This window comes from Cnephaeus nilssonii (assembly GCF_951640355.1).
Source record: "Cnephaeus nilssonii genome assembly, chromosome: 16".
NCBI classification, from domain to species: Eukaryota; Metazoa; Chordata; class Mammalia; order Chiroptera; family Vespertilionidae; genus Cnephaeus; species Cnephaeus nilssonii.
In genome coordinates, this window is record NC_137087.1 from 17,911,888 (window position 1) to 17,927,905 (window position 16,018).

General features: G+C 53.3%; 1 protein-coding gene across 4 annotated transcripts; it reads right to left on the bottom strand.

Moving 5' to 3' along the window:
* Positions 1-27: 27 nt before the first annotated feature.
* On the bottom strand, positions 28-14,907 carry ZSWIM8 (zinc finger SWIM-type containing 8). 4 transcript variants are annotated; one of them, XM_079793985.1, is made up of 26 exons: positions 14,415-14,907; positions 11,902-12,055; positions 11,558-11,652; positions 11,213-11,385; positions 10,929-11,036; positions 10,734-10,815; positions 10,479-10,599; positions 9,814-10,015; positions 9,231-9,406; positions 7,879-8,872; positions 7,012-7,143; positions 6,693-6,872; positions 6,410-6,593; positions 6,100-6,198; positions 5,401-5,525; positions 4,491-4,731; positions 4,235-4,393; positions 3,913-4,141; positions 3,454-3,743; positions 3,079-3,302; positions 2,072-2,560; positions 1,639-1,798; positions 1,343-1,519; positions 1,069-1,188; positions 637-747; positions 28-505 (listed from the first exon to the last, which is right to left on the bottom strand). In XM_079793985.1, the coding sequence occupies exons 1-26, from the start codon at positions 14,620-14,622 to the stop codon at positions 45-47; spliced, it is 5,694 nt and encodes a 1,897-aa protein (XP_079650111.1). In that variant the 5' UTR covers positions 14,623-14,907; the 3' UTR covers positions 28-44. The 4 variants fall into 4 exon arrangements, with proteins under 4 accessions (XP_079650111.1, XP_079650110.1, XP_079650113.1 ...); XM_079793984.1 differs by having other exon boundaries at positions 1,615-1,798; positions 14,415-14,778; XM_079793987.1 differs by having other exon boundaries at positions 165-505; positions 637-815.
* Positions 14,908-16,018: the final 1,111 nt, after the last annotated feature.

Consider the following 16,018-nt stretch of genomic DNA (forward strand, 5'->3'; position numbering starts at 1 on the left):
GGAAAGAAGAGAAAGGCCCAGGCAGACTAGAGTAAAAAAGGAGTTTATATATTTATAAATGCCAAATAAATACCGGAGGCCACCCAACGCCCCCTCCCAGACTGGGCTGTTCCCCCCAACCCTAGGCTTCTAGGGTCTGAGACATCTTGGCCCCAAGCTATAGCCCAAGAGCAGCTGCCAGTCTGGGCTACGAGGGAACTGGGTGGGGATGATCTGTCCAGCCAAGATTCACTGCCCCTGTCTGAGGGGCCTCCATAGCCACAGGCTTGTCCCCCTGTATAGGGCCCTAGGTTGGCCAGACTCAGGGGGAGAAGGTGGTCATCTCGAGTGAGACCCGCTGCCACAGCTCCTTGGTCTGTTTGCTGCGCTTGAGGTTCTGCAGGATGTCGTTGAACTGCATCATGCCCATGGGTGTCAGGCAGAAGGCGCTGCGGGCACTGCGGATCGCGTTCACAAAGTCGTCGTAGTCGGCAGGGGTCAGGTGAATCAAGCGGTGGTGGATGTACTGGAAGAGGATGTGTGGAGAATGAGCTACTAAGCACAGAACCAGGCCCCTCTGCCCTTACATGCTGGGTGATCTGCTCCATGCCTGCCCAGGAGGTGTTCCACCCGGCTCCCTACTTCCTGGGTTGTCACCTGCATGTATGCCTGCTGGCAGCGCTGCACCAGTTGGTGGAAGGCCGGGGCACGCAGGTGGTTGTGGGCATGAGCAGGGCTCAGCCGCTGCAGCGTCTCCATGACGATCTCCTGCAGCACAAACGGGCTCAGCACCCCCTTGGCTGCCCCCACACAGAACTGGTGCACGTAGTTCACTCCTGGGGGGCAGGGGGAGGGGCATGAGACGGGGGTGGCCACCTTTGCCCTAGGGACCCAACTTTTATCTCAGCTCTGGCCTGGCAGAGAGCCTCCCCCCACCCCAGGAGCTGAGGTAGCCCCCCGCCCCCCGCGCACGCACACATACCCGACCAAGGCCTCAACTCTGAGCAAGAGCTAGGAAGGAGGTCTGGGGTAGGAAGGTGGGGGAAGCAGGTGGGGGCGGACAATGGTCCTGGGGAGGGGAGGTGTTACCCAGCTTTGCTGCCAGCCCCAGCAACCATTTGACATCATCAGTGTAGGGGGGGGAGCGGGAGAAGTTGTTAGGGTGGTCGTTGTGTGCCCGGCGACCCAGCATCTCCAGTGCTAGCATTCCTGGGAGGAAAGAGTGGGCACATGATGGGGTTGTATCTTCGCCCTCTACCCCAGACTGGTACCTGACCCCACAGTAAACAAATTAAGAGGTATAGGAAGGGGTTGTCACTGAACAGCCCCTGGCATGTGGGTACAGAAAGGGACCACCTCTCACCAACACGGTAGGCAGCATGCAGGTGGTGTAGGCTGTGTGGGTTGACAGGCTGGCTGTGCGTCTCCTCCTCGGGTGGTGGAAAACCCCCGCTCACCAGAGGGCTGGGCTGTGTGGTCAGGGCAGGCAATGAGGCACCCTGGATGGCTGGAAACGTGGATGCTGGATGGACACTGCTCACTGAGGGATGAGAGCCATGTGAGAAACAGCCCCAAGAGGGGCAGAGGAAATTCCCTCCCTCCTTCCCCTGCCCAGTGTACCTCCCCTCCATTCACCTGTTCCCTGTCCCCACAACTCACAGGCCACACTGGTGGGCAGTGGGAGCCCTGGCTCTGTGTGATAGGGATGTACTGTGATGGGTGCCATGGAAGGGACGGGGAAAGACACAGCAGTGGCAGCAAGTGAGGGGGGAGTCACCGAGTAAGGGTACTGAGCCCCCAGGAATGCAGGATGCACACCCTAGAGGCAGAAAGAAAAGAAAAAGAAGATAACCAAATTATATTCATATGTAACTTTCCCCCCTTCATCCCATAACTGGGTATCCCTACATTTCTTTCCTTAGTTGAGCTGGGTCCCCCAGACTCCCACCCATCACCTCACTGAGGACTCTTGGACAGCTCTATTTTCCCAGAGTACCCCATGCCAACCCCCCATGAACTACTTATGTTCTCCCACATGCCCAACCCCTCAAGCCCCGCCCCCCCCCGCCCCCCCGGAGAACACTGGTCTCACCTGTGGGTATGCAGAGCTGGGCACAGGGAAGACGGCAGGCCGGGGCATATGAGGCATGGGGTGGGCGGGGTGAGCTGGGTGGGTGAGGTATTGAGGGCTGCAGGGCAGGTGGGGCTGTAGAGCAGTGTAGGGGTGCAGGCCAGGGGAATGACCATGCCCCAGTCCTGGACCTGGATATAAACTGGACCCCACTGAGATGACTGGCACCACTGTGGCTGCTGCTGTCACTGCTGCTGCTGCCACTGTAACCGGCTCAGTCCCTGGGCCCCCCCTGCCCTCAGGCAGCCCCCGCCCAGCCTCCCCAGCTGCCCTGATCCCACTGGCACTACAGCTTGTAGCCCCTTCACGGGCTGTGGATGAGCCACCTGCTGTTTGCTCATATAGCCAGAACCACTGGTGAGCAACCTCAAACAACACTTCGGGGTATACGCCCCCACCCTTAGCCGCCTCTTCCACCGCCATGCAGGCTTTCTCCAACATCAGGTTATCCTGGAAGGGAGGGGCACAAAGGGTTAAGGGGGAAGGGCTTTACTCAGGGATAACATTCCATCTCCCCCAGAGTTGGCTGGTTCCCAGGGAAGCATTAGAGGTCAGGGTCAATGCTCAGAGTCTGTCAGAGCAGTGAAACCTCTTCACAAAGACACTGAACAAATATTTGTTGACCAGTAGAAGTCAAAACCCGGGTTATAGTCCCAGTTCCAAACTAATTTAGCCACTCCGTTCCTTCCAAGTCCCATCATGTCTCCAAGGCCTTCTCTAAGCGATCATCTTGGTACGTAAACTATAAGCCTCTATTTCCTTATTTGTAAAATAGGAACAATCCTAACCTCAGAGATGTAAGGTAAAAGAAGTAATGGTAGTGAAAGAACATCAGTATGTTGTGTCACCATGAAAGGACAAACTGGATAGTTTGTGAATTCCAGAATATGGACTATAAGCTTTCCCCATGCCCAAACTCCCTGCCCAGATGCCCCAAAAGCAGGTCCCCACATAGCCTATAGAAATACCTGCTCCTTGCACTGCACCAGGGCCCTCTGGATCTCATTGGGGTTCAACGCATGGGCATGAGGCAGACAGCTTAGGGCTAGCTCCGCAGCTGCCCTCACCATATTGGAGTCTCGTGCCCGTGATGCCCTGTCAGCCAGGGATGCAACCTCAGGAGGCGTCAGGTGCCCATCCCAGCATTCTACCAGGATAGTCAGGGCTGCACTGCCAATCTCCATTGCCTGGCCTTGGGGGAAGGACAAAAAGCAGAGCATGAGCACCACTGGGAAGTGGGAATGGTGTCTCTATCACCATTCATCACTAACTCCAAAAGGATAAGGCTCTTCTCTCCATCAATTAATCCCCTTCCCATGCCCAAGTCAAAACATTGGATTTACCTGTAATCCAGGAAACGTGGGAAGAATAGGTACGTGAGAGCCAGTTGGGAGAAACAAAATTGTGCAGGCCAAGGGCATAAAGCCCAATCTCAAAGGCGCAAAGGTGCAGGTTGCGGTGAGGACCCTGGTGGCCCCCTGAGGAAGATGGATGTGTAAAAATGGAAGTGCTGCTGTTGCCCCCTGCCTTGATCAACACCGTCTTCGCCAGCTCGAAGTAGAAGTGTGCAGCTGCCTCTGACGGCTGATTGGGTACATGGGGGGCATGACTCTCAGGACGGCGGCCCTTGTACCTGAAGGGGCGATGGGGTAGGGATGGGGATTGGGGTTTCTCTGAAATGGGTGTCCAGGTAGGTTGGGAAAGACCAGGGTAAGGACACTGGGGGGACAATATTTGGATTAAACTAGGAATGTGGCTCTGAGGATGAGCCAGATCAAAGATAGGTATTTCTTCCCACTGACCTGCCAACTTCAACTGTCTTCGCCCGGGCCCCTCCACTGGCACTGGCCCGGCGACTTCCACTGGAAGACGAGGAGCCCAGGGAATCTGAGGAAGAGCTGCTAATGCTGTCACTGTCCTGTCCTCTACCCCAAGAGGTGGGGGCCCAGCCCCCTCGAAGTGGCCTCCGGCTTAAGGTAGGGGAGCTATCCGATGTTGTTTCAGGGGCACTGCTGTCAATGCTGGCCATGCCTAACCCCCAAAAAGACAAGTCAGTCTCAGAAACTCCAGAAGTCACACTTCAGGAATATCCTTCCCACCACGTCATCCCATGGGCTGTCATACCTGTGTGCTTCTTCTTAGGCCGCCCTGGGGAGCCCCAACCGCGTCCATTGTAGCCTCCACGACTGCCAAGTGCCAAGCGGCTGGGAACCTTCCCTTCTGGCCTTGAGGTCAAAGCTGCCTCAGATGGGAGACTCTCACAGGGAGAATGTGGGGAACTCTCTAGGTGGGAAAAACAGGACATTGGTTTTAACCCAGGAAAGGGGACCCCAACATGATTCCATTCCATTCATCTCCCTGCCCAGTGCCCCCACCTCACCAGGCACATTCTTCTCTGTGAAGCCCTCAGTGGGACCTGGCCCAGCCCCTGCCACACTCCCTGGCTGAGCAGACCCTGCAGAGCCTGAGGTCAGTGGTTGCAGGGCCCCTGGGGCAGACGGGCCCCCATGCTTTGAAGGAGACCTCTGGCTGGCTGTGGCTGGGCGGCTAGATGAGTAGAATGAACTCAGGGTCTGTGGCTTATGTGTCTGGCTCTCTCGGTCCAAGAGTTTGTCTAAGATCTGGAGGATAAAGAAGAGGTGACAGGATGCCCTTTATCTCCAGACTCTGATTACCTTCCTATCTCCTGGAAACAGCTTAATACTACCTCCTCAGGAAGACTTCCCCAGTTGGAATAGGAAAACCTTCTAGAACAGCGATTTCTCATGACACCCATAAACTTAACTAAAATTTTGCAGTACACCAATAAGTAACAAACTTTGCAGTACACCTACAAATAACTAAAATTTTGCAGTACTGTTGGTGTCAGCGTTATCATTTATTTTACTTGACAATCTAAAGGAAAAGACATCAGTGCCCCCTGACTAAATAGTCAGATATTGCAGGTTTTAAAAATTCTTGCAGCACACCGGTTGAAAATAGGGGCTGGCTTAAATATCTTGGTATCCTCTTTAACACTTAGCGCAGGGCTGAGTATACCGTTATCCAGTAAGCATTGAAACAAGTGAATGGATGACTGACTTTATGCCCTCTGCTTCTCTTTTTCCACACTCCTGCCCAAGCACTCCTGTAAGAATCACTGGTCTCTCCTGTTCTTTACGAGGTGTTTCCAAGATTCCCCACTTATCTTCTATGAGCAGAATAACTTTTCTCATTCTACTGGAAACCCAAGAAAAATGGTGGCATCTGCTCTCTATGCCTGTCAAGATCCCAGTACCTTGGTCCCTTACCTTTTTGAGCTTGGACTGATCATCCTTGTAAGTGATCATTAGTGCCAATGCCAGGTCCCCCTTCTCCCGACGTGTGCCTTCACACAGGAGGGGATGCTCGGCCTCACTCACTGTTGTCTTCATGCCTGTGAGATGGAGGGGCTCATAGGAATTGAGAATGACCATAACTCCCAAGACAGCAAAGAAAAACAGGCCAGGACTCCTCAGGCACAGCATGTGAAGTGAGTTCTGGTCCAACCCACATCCCCTATGCCAGGTCCCTATTGCCTATTACACCCAGCCTAGCTAAGATCTGGTTTGCTTTTCAAGACCTTCATCACTTGGCCCTCTCTACCTTCCCAGCATATCCATCACTTTAGGGAAGTTGGGCTCCTCACTCTCATGAAGACTTGATTGCCCCAATATATTTTGTTCCCCTACTTAGAACTTGACTGATCTTTTAAGCCACGTTCCATATTCTACCACCTCCCTGAGGCCTTTCCTTAGATTTTTGTTTTACTGCCCTTTTAACATTCAAAACCCACAGCACACATTTTTACCCTAAATTCTTGACTGTCTTTTAGGCACTACTTGGCTCATACATGTCATTCTGGCTTTCCCATTATCATGGAGCCCCTCTGGAACAAGGCCCATGTCTCATGACCCTCAAGGTCTGGGCCAGGCTTAGCTCAGACATGCTCAGGACGTTGACATACTCACCCAAGGCAGCAACTGCTGCCTCAAATCCCAGCTCCTCATCCCCAGGCATCTCATTGTTCCAGTTGCGACTTGGGGGCCGGGAACCCGTGGGAGAAACCACTGGATGAAAGTTGGGGTAAGTCAGGCAGACAGACGTATCATGGAAAAAAATGAAAGGGAGAGAACCCAAGACCCTCATCATTCCAGACCCTCCTATGAAGCTGCCAGATGGGTCCTAGGCAATTCAAAGTCTTGGGGATCTTGGTTTTTCCTTAGAGAAAGCTACCCCTGCCTCAGAGTTCCCCTCTTGCCGTAGAGTCAGGCACCATACCTGGAGCACAGAGAACATCAAAGATGAAACTGGCCAACATGAGAGGCAAAACAGGCCGATAGTCACAGAGTGTCCCCTCCCGAAGCTCTTCTGCCCGGCACCGCATGGTACTCATCTCACTTGGACCCAAAGGAATCTTCTTGAGCAAAGCAGCTACCTCAGATTCTTGATATGCCAGTTTCACCTGAGGGCATAGGAAGGAGATCAGACCTCTAATACCTCAGTGGAGAGCAACATGTAAGGCTCTGAGATTAGAGTACAAGGCTCAGATAGAACCTCTGACCTCCAAGGCCTTGGTAGAAGCCGGGGGTCGCTGTAGCTCCAAGGCAAACATGCCAACTCGAAAGGCCAAGTTGTGGTGCTCTGGGCGCTCACTTAGCACTGTTAACAGGAAGGCCGCCTTGGTCAGGGTGTTGGTAGCCACCCAGGTCTGACGGCTTGTAGATACCTTGTTCTTCTTGCCCTAAGCAGAGAAGCACAAGGAGGCAGGCAGATGAGTCTGACTCGCCTTGGTAGAGGGAGGAGGAGGCTCTCACTTGAGGTGGGGCATGGAATAGAGTTAGGGGTAAGTAGGGAAGGAGAGGGTTGGGGGTCTCTCTCACCTTGGCAGGGGGCGGCTCTACCTTGAGGTCGGGTGGGTTGGCTAGCAGGTCCTGGGCAAGCTCCACGGTGAGGCGGGAGGCCTCATTGCTGTAGCCATGCGCATGCAAGGCCTCAGCACAAGCAAATAATACCTGGAGAGAAGACATGGGCACTAGACTGGTTGAAGCCTCAACTTCCAAGGGCAGGACACCATACTCACTTGTGCAGCAAATACCCCATAAGTACTTGTTATATGCTGGGCCCTATGCTGGTCCTGGGTATACCACAGGAACTCAGCCTGGTTACAGAAACAAACACACAAACCTGTGTGATGCTGGCTACTGGGAAAGGTCAAGGAGATACAGGTAGGTAGGATATCTCATTGGGACTTTGGGTAAAGGGACAGACTCAGAGACTTCCTAGAAGAAGTGATCTCTAAGATCTGAGACCTAAAGAAGGGACAGGAGCTCCACAAGTGAGGCTAGGGAAGTCCATTCCCTGCAGAAAGGCCGATCTGTGCAAAACCACAGATGCAAGAGAGCATGGCAAGCTACAAGAATGGTTCAAATGACTAAAGTATACACTACAGACGAGGCTGGAGAAATATGCAAAGATCAGATCAAGTGAACACTCCTAGGTCATGCCAAGGACTTTCATTTTTTAAACTAAGGGCAATGGGAAACCACTGGAGTTTTAAGCAGCAGAATAACACAATCAAACATTTCAGGAAAAGTAATATGGAAGCAGTAAAGAATGGACTATAGGCAGGGAGGCCTACAGGAACCTGCTATAGGATTCTAAGTCATGCTATGGTCCTGCCATTCACAACTAGAGCCAGATGGCCCCTCTCCCCGCTGTGGCTAAGGCACCCCTCAGAGTCTCCTCACCTCCATGCGGCTCTCCTGTTCCAGTGGCTTCAGTCCGGCAAACAGGTCGTGCTCCTCCCCAGCCCCACCCTCGGCCTTCTCTTCCTCGCCCCCAGCCCCGTCTTGGGCATTCAGATAATATGCCTGGTAGTCATCATCCTCTTCTCCAACTGTAGGGGCTGCCTCTTTGGTTTTGGGGAGCCCACTGCCACTCTCATCTGTGGAAGGGAGGTCGTCCCGGGTACAGACCTCCCCAGGTAGTAGGCCAGGGGGGCCAGCAGAAGGTGTGGGAGCCTCAGGCCCTTCTGAGAAGTACACACCACCATCTTCTTCGTAAGTATCTGGGGGTTCAGGAAGGAAGGCAGAAGGGCCTCGGGAGCCACCAGAGGAAGGGCAGGGTGGTGGGCTTTCAGGGAATCCACCAAAGGTGCTGGCTTCTGCACCTAGGGCCAGGCTACTGTCATCCAGGCTCATCTCAGCCAGATCAGGCTCCAGGGAGCTGTCTTCACTGCTCAGCCGTCGCTTGCTCCCGCCACCTGCTGAGCCCTTGCCCCCACTGCCAGCCCCACCCAATGCCTTGGCTTTGCCCCCACCTGGACCCATCTTATGCAGAGCCTTATCGCCCCCCTCAGCCGAGAGGCGGCGGGGACCCCTCTGCGATGAAGGGATCCCCTCAGCCAACCCCTTGCGCTTGGCCCCAGGCTCCTTGGGCCTCGCAGCTGGCTCAGCAGGAAGAGGGCGGGGCCGCTCCCGGGGTTCCTCCAAGCCCCCAGATCTGGAAGCACTTGGCCGAGGGGGCAGGGCTCGGGCCCAGCACAGGGCCAGCTTCCGGTCAGTGCCGCTGTAGGTGACACCGGGAAGTGGGTAGGCCTCTTCCCAGTTGAAGTAGCAGGCCTCCACTGCTGGCCGGAAGCCGGGGAAGAGCCGCTCCAGGGTTTTCTTGTGCTGTCCCCGCTTCACATTCTCAATCACCTTCAGCTGCCACTGCCGGAGCTGCACACACAGTTCCCGGCGGCTGTGCAAACAAAGGGGCAAGGCTGCTGGGGTCTACCCTCTGCACTGAGAAGGGATGAAGGGGGGGGCGGAGGAGGCATACACCCGAGGGGGCATAGGGAAGGACCCATGGAAGAACTTCTTAAGCCAGCCCCACCTACAGACATCACTCCAACACTCAGGGATTTTGGAAGACGGGTGCTATTTGGGGGAGGGAAGGAAGAAAGCCTCTCATTAAAAGGATTCATAAATCGACTAACCCTAATGCTCAGCACCTCTCATTTCCCTAGGACTAGAAGAACGTGTACAAGGAGACGAGGCTCAGTCTGTCTGGGGCTGGCCCAGTCTCCGCGCTGTGGTAAGCATAAGAGGAGACTCACCGCTGGGGGCTGAGTGCAGGGTCCAGCACAGCCAGTCTCCACAGTGTGACCATCTCATCACACATGCTGGCACATGCATGGGCTGCCACCTCTGACTGCCCATTGCTACGACCTGTGTGCCCACTGGCGCTGCTGTGTGAGGCTGAGGTGCGCACGCTGTACCACCAACCTGTTATCTGGAAAAAAAAAAGAGCTCTGAAATGCGCCTAATAGCTTGGAGAAAGATAGAGTAGCCCTCCGCAGGGTCCCTGTCAGCAAGAGGGAGATGAGGTTAAGGCAGTGGTCAGCAAACTGCGGCTCGCGAGCCACATGCAGCTCACGAGCCGCGGTTTGCCGCTCTGTTGACTAATGAGTTTGCCGACCACTGCTAGACTAAATGTTACCATGTAGTTGGAAGCTGTGAGGATTAGGCAATTGTGGCATATTGTGTGCAAGGAGGTAAAGGGTAGTATATGACAGTGGTCGGCAAACTCATTAATCAACAGAGCGGTAAACCGCAGCTCACGAGCCACAGTTTGTTGACCACTGGGTTAAGGGAAGAGAAAATGAATCATCATGGAGCTACCCAGCTCTGGGGAATTACCTGTTCGTAGGTGAGGCACTGGTCAGTAAGGATTTCCAACAAGGGGGCAGCATTGCTGTCCCTCCGTTTGAACATCTCCCGCACGATGCTGAGCAGGTTCCAGACGCCCTCTGGCTCCCGGCCCCTCAGAGGGCGCAGCAGACATGCCCATTCAGCGGCGGCTGGAGGCTCCGTGGAAGACAGATACATGGAGTTCACGTCACTGTGAAAGTAGTAGAGCGGAAAATGACGACCAGGGAGCTGTCTTCACTGCTCAGCCCTCTGCGATGAGGGGATCCCCTCAGCCAACCCTTGCACTGGGGACTGAATAAAGCAGATGAAAGTGCAACAGGGCTTTGACACAAAAGGGGCCCTAACCCAAAATACAGAGTATACAGAAAAAAGGATGCCCATGACAAAAATTCTTAATCTCTCTCTGCCTGTTTCCCAACCCCTCAAAGGAAGAAAAATAACTTCTGCTCTACCTAGCTAAAAACAGACCACTCCATGACTATATAAACGTATCATCATCCATTGATTCATTAGTGACATCTGTGTGCCAGGCACTGTACCAGTGCAGGGAATAAAAGATGGGAGGTGCAAGAATTAATAGAACTAAAGATCTGTCAACAGCCAGAGGGACGCTTCCCTTCTACCAGACACAGGAATGGAAAAATCCAGTTTACCTGAAGACCACAGGGGAGGGGCCACAGAACTTGTGCAATGTCTTCTTGATGTTGTCAGTAAGTGTTGACTCATCCAAATACCAAGTACTCTGGTCAGAGGCCGAGGGCCCTGCTGTGGGGTCTGGGGGTGATAGGCAGTCAGTCACCTAGAGATAGAGGCCTGGATTCGCCTGACAACAGCAAGCCTTTAGTAAGTGGCGCTCTGCACTACCAGCTTTCTATCTTCCTACTGTCCTTTCTTCTCACCACACTCACCTGGGGCTCCACACACTGTATTGATGGCAGTTGACTGGGAGGAGAGGAGTTCATCCAGGAGACGCTGGGCGGTGGGGAGGATCTGAGGGGAAAAGAAACACAGGCCTAGGTGACCCAAGGAGGACTGGGCCTAATAGGAAGGCTCGTCATGCAGTGCTGGAGCTAGCTGGAGGAGGGTGTGCCAACCTCACTCACCTGCTGAGGGAGCTCACTGATGAGGTACTGAGCAAACTTCTGCAGCTGGTCCCTCTGTAGCCGGGACAGGGATTCTGAGACTGGGGCCCGCAGGCAGACTGCAGAAGCCTGGAGAGGACAGACAGAGAAACAGAACAATCTGAGAAAAGGCTTGCTGATGCTGGAACTGGAGCTAGAGAGGCAGAGTAGGGGAGGCAAGGGGGCTCACATGGTGGCCGGGCATGCAGCAGAGAAAGGGGGGATGGAGCGTAGGAGAGGGCCAGGATAAACCGGGAGGGCCTCACATTGTGGATGCGGAAGAGACAGAGTGCCACGACATGGGTGCACCATTTGGCCCCGGCGCCACAGGTGCAGCTGCAGGAAGTGACCCGGCAGCGGTCAAACATCACAGCCACGTTGTAGGCCCCTTTGGGAGGGACCATCTGAGGTGGCACCACTGTAGCACTCAGGTGGAACCCTGAGGAGAAACATGGGTACGGTCAGGAAGAGCCATTAAGACATAGCTTTGCCCTCAACTCTAGTCCTGCCGTTATTCAGACAACCTGCTCCAGCTTCTCGCAGTATGCCTTAATTCCTAACACAGGGATGGGAGGAGCAGAGAGTGCCACAGGGCATGATGGGACTCTTACCTATCTGCAGTGGGTCCTTCACAGCCCGCATGCGGAACAGCTGATCCCCTCGCTGGAACTCATCTGCACTGCCATTGGCCAGGCATGAATACAGCCTGGGAGTGAAGAGGACATAGCCACAACTCAGCAAATAACCTCTACAGACCCTGTCAGAGACCACAATGTCCTGGGCCCTCTCTCCCCAGTATCACTCCCTCTTGGGAAAAATCCCAGGCACTCCTCCTCCCCTTGTCTTCTAACTATAGCTCCAAATACAGTATCTCCTTTGTTCTGTGGAAAGCCCAGAACACTGTGTGAAATAGCAGGAACCCACTCCTCACCACCCGTCCGTCCTTTAGGCTCACCGAATATCCTCTTCATTCTCAGGGAAGCTCCAAAAAGCAATCCGGAGCTGTAGCTGCTCAGGCACTGGGGGGTAAACTTTCTCCACCACTTCAAATGGGATGTGAAACGCCACCTGCTTTGCTGACAGCTCCACCAATGGGATCACCAGTCCATCTTTGGTAACAAAGGTTGAGGTGAGGGGAAATAAAAAGAGCCATGATCATTTGATACCAATGCCAGTGCCACATCTTGGGCCCTACCTTCACTATGAAAGACAGGGGAGAGCTGGATAAAAAAACACACAAAACATCAAAGGGCCCTCCCGTCAGGATACACTAACCCTTAAAACTGCACCTGGGAAAGGAGAGCTAAACAACCCCAGCCCACAGCCTGCTACCTAAGGTCTAGAACAGAAGGTACAAGGGATATCCCAGAAACCCCTGGTCAAACAGGTATATTTCAGGATCCTAGCAACTAACGCCTTTCACCAGCTTCCACATCTAATTTCCCACATAGGTAGCACTTCAGATTCGTATTACATTGTTAACGTCTCTCCTCTGACATGTCTTCTCTAATTTCTTTTATACTACCCCTTTTTCTCAAGATGACTCCAGGCCTCCTCTATTTAAGGAGGGAAGACAGACCAGAGCCCAAACAGAGGGGCCTTCAGAAGCGAGAGAGGCTGCCCTTCTTTGACACACCAGAACCCTGGCTTCCCGCAATGGAAGCCCTGGGGCAGAGGGGAGAGTAGGCTATCCCGAGGGAACCTAGCTGCTGTTCCTGGAATCACCTGGAGTAGGGTGGAGTTACCACTGCAAGTTTTCCCATCATTTTAATCAAATAGCAGTGGAATACAACAGACTGCATATCTCACCAAATTGTTAGTTAGATTAGAAATAAGATCAGAAATCACGGAGCTGAAAGGAACTTAAAAAAAAAATGCCCTAGCAGGTTTGGTTCAGTGGATAGAGCGTTGGCCTGTGGACTGAAGGGTCCCGGGTTCAATTCCGGTCAAGGGCACATGCCTGGGTTGTGGGCTCAATCCCCAGTAGGGGGTGTGCAGAAGGCAGCCGATCAATGATTCCCTCTCATCATTGATGTTTCTATCTCTCCCTTCCTCTCCCTTCCTCTCTGAAACCAAAAAGCAAAAAAAACAAACAAACAAAAACAACCCCACGTTAATCTCCTTGTTTTGCAAATGAGCAACTGAGGGTAGCCTGGAACACAGGAGGAGGGTGGGGAATGACATGATGTCCTAGATTTTAACCTGTTCAGGATTCCAGTATGTTAAAAATTGTCCCCACCATAACTTCATACTTCTTTCAAAGCGAGGGGGCTCTAAGTCTCCAGGCCACCCACACTTGCAAGTATGAAAGAAGCAGAGAAGCCATATAAGACCCACAGGGATGCTGTCTATGATCTGTGAGTGTACACGTGTGTGTGTGTGTGTGTGTGAGTGTGTGTGTACACAGAGCATGTGCTCTTTCTTCAACTGAAGTTGAATACTACCACTCCTAAAAAGTAACACATGGACATTTCTCCCTGTCCCAAAGGGGTGCTAGAAATCTCTGTGGGGCAGTTTGGAAACCAGGACTCCTGCAATAACCAGCGAATCACAAATCAAACCCCTCAACTTCCACTGAGGCCCAGGACACAAACTGTGCCATGAGAAAGGCGGAGAAAGGATGTGGTGAGCCCTGAGCCTATGGAGCTTCTTTTACCATCACTCTTCTCTCCAGCCCCTTTAGAGCAGAATTCTTCACAGCACTAACCACTTAACTCACTGAAAGACCCAGGATGAAAGAAACTCAGTGAAAAGCAGGATGCCCGCAAGGAGACTCCAGAGACAATTACCCACAACCTTCCCCAGGGCCCAGATGATGGACATCTAAGGCTCTAATCCAGGGGTCCCAGCCTTGGCTCGTGACAGATGTTCAATACGGCCAGGACCAGACATCTGATCTAAACCTGTGGAACTATGGAATCTCCTCGCACAGATCAGTCCACCTCCACTTTCTTCTGAGCGTAACCCCTTCTTGGTGCAGCTGGGATCAGAGATCACCAGCCTGAATCAAGAAGCTCCCAAGGCCCTTTGCAACGGGGTGACCTCAAATGGCCACGTCTTCACAATCCACCCCTACCCACGTTCTCCGTGGGCTGAGCTTGGTAAGTATTCCCAAGTCCCGGAGGATATTCTTTTCTACCCACCTCTAACGCAAATGAACAAGAGATCTACTTTCTGTCGCTAATAATCCTATCCAACCCAGGATTTCCCAGCCATCGGCCCAAATCACACACACACACACACACACACACACACACACACACACACACACGGACACACACACGGACACAATCGGACACACGGACACGCGAGCTGGTATGAAGAAGCCACCCCAGAAAGACCAGGGAAGCGAGTCCTGAAGTGCGTTCAGCGCTCGGTGCAGCCCGGTCCGGGACAGCTCCCGGGCGGGGACAGCGCTCCCGCCGGGCCGAGCAGGCCTGCCCGCGCCCCTCCCCCGCTCTCCCTCACCTCGCGTTCGGGTACCGCCGCTGCCACCTCCGCCACCGCCGCCAGTGGGGGAATTCGGCCCCGCCGACTGTTTGCGCCATCCTCGCCAGTTCTGGCAGAGGCTCTCGGCCTCGGAGATGAAGGAGCAGAGCGAATCCTCCTCAAAGCGGTCCGAATCCTCGAATGAGAAGCGCTCTCCGTCCTCCCACTCCGCGAACATCAGCTCCATGGGGCCCGCACCCCCCGGGGCCGGGTCCCCCCCCGCGGATCCGGGGCCTGGGCCTCCGGCCGGGGACTGAGGGGAGGCCCCGGGCCTGAGGGGCGAGCCGGGGCTGGGGGTGGCCGGGGCGCTCAGGGCGGCCGTGCCGGGCGAGGATCTCGGGCCTGGGGGGGATACGGAACCGAGCCTCGCCCAACTGCGAGGTGCGAACGGGGATCGCGGCCAGCCTCCGAGACTCAGGGCCCGGACGAAACGCTGGGCAGCCCGGGCCTCTCTGTGGCTGCGGCACCGCCTCCCCCATCAGCTGATCTGAACTTCCGGCCGCGCCGGCCACCACCACTTCCGCCCTCGCGCGCCCGTGGACCGGACCGAGCACGGGCAGATGTCGGGGCCCTGTGTGTTTAATTACTGCATTTCCTGATTTTTTCCTGAAACCCACCCTCAGATACAATAAAAGGAAGCCAACCCCTAAAGGTAAACAAAACGACTACAGATCCCAGCAATAACTCGGCGTCCATAATGTCCCCAAGGCATAAGCATTCGCCAAGCACGCCGGGAATCGTAGGCTGTCAAACAGCACAGCACCATTGGGTAGTTATTGTCCTAACTCCGGATAGGGCCCTGGGGCCGCTTCGCCTTCTGGGAATTGTAGTCCAGAAGCCTTTATTCCAGAAGACTTTATAGGCAAGCACCAGGAAAAGAAGGCGTTTGATTTCAGGAAATGGTTGTACTTTTTGTCAGTGGGCCATTGAGTCTAGGGGTTCTTAGCTTTTTTGTGTGCCCCGGACTCTTTAGCAACCTGGTGAAGCCCCTGAACCCCCTTCTCAGATTGTTTATAAATGCACAAAAGTACAAGAATTATAAAGGAAATCAATTGTTGAAATACAATTATCAAAATACTAATAAAACAAATTTGTAACACAGTAATATTTATTTGCACATTAAATAAGATCCAGCAGCTACATAATTTTGAAACTAGTGATGAGCATGATACTTAGGTATCTGTAACAAACTATAATATTTAGATTTGAAAATATTGATTTCATATAGGTATTGCTAATGATACTATGGTTTATTTCCCACTCTCTTAATTGAAATGCTGTATCAGTTGTGGTTAAAGATAAAATTGTTTTCCCATCCATGTTCACAGAAATCTTGCTGGGCATCTATTGACTCTAGGTTAAGAACTCCTAAGTCTAGTCTTAAGTGCCTAACCACTGAACTTCTTCCTATTGCTAAAAGCCTCCGCTGGCAGAACCAGACAATTGCTAGGTGCTCTACCTATCTGGTATGAGAACTATAGGAAGAGGTAGCTGTGGGGGAACAGGGAGGCAAGCAAGACTCCTTTTTCATAATTATCCCACTGGAGCTTTAAAAACCCCACTGATCCTTTTGTCCATGTAAT

Bases quoted from the DNA above. Each gene is read 5' to 3' on its own strand.
- ZSWIM8 (XM_079793984.1), bottom strand. From the start codon at position 14,622: ATGGAGCTGATGTTCGCGGAGTGGGAGGACGGAGAGCGCTTCTCATTC. The intron at 5,526-6,099 runs GTGAGTATGTCA...TCCATCTCACAG, and splicing joins GGCAGCAGTTGCTGCCTTGG to GCATGAAGACAACAGTGAGT. The intron at 1,189-1,342 runs GTGAGAGGTGGT...CTTTCCTCCCAG, and splicing joins GCATGCTGCCTACCGTGTTG to GAATGCTAGCACTGGAGATG.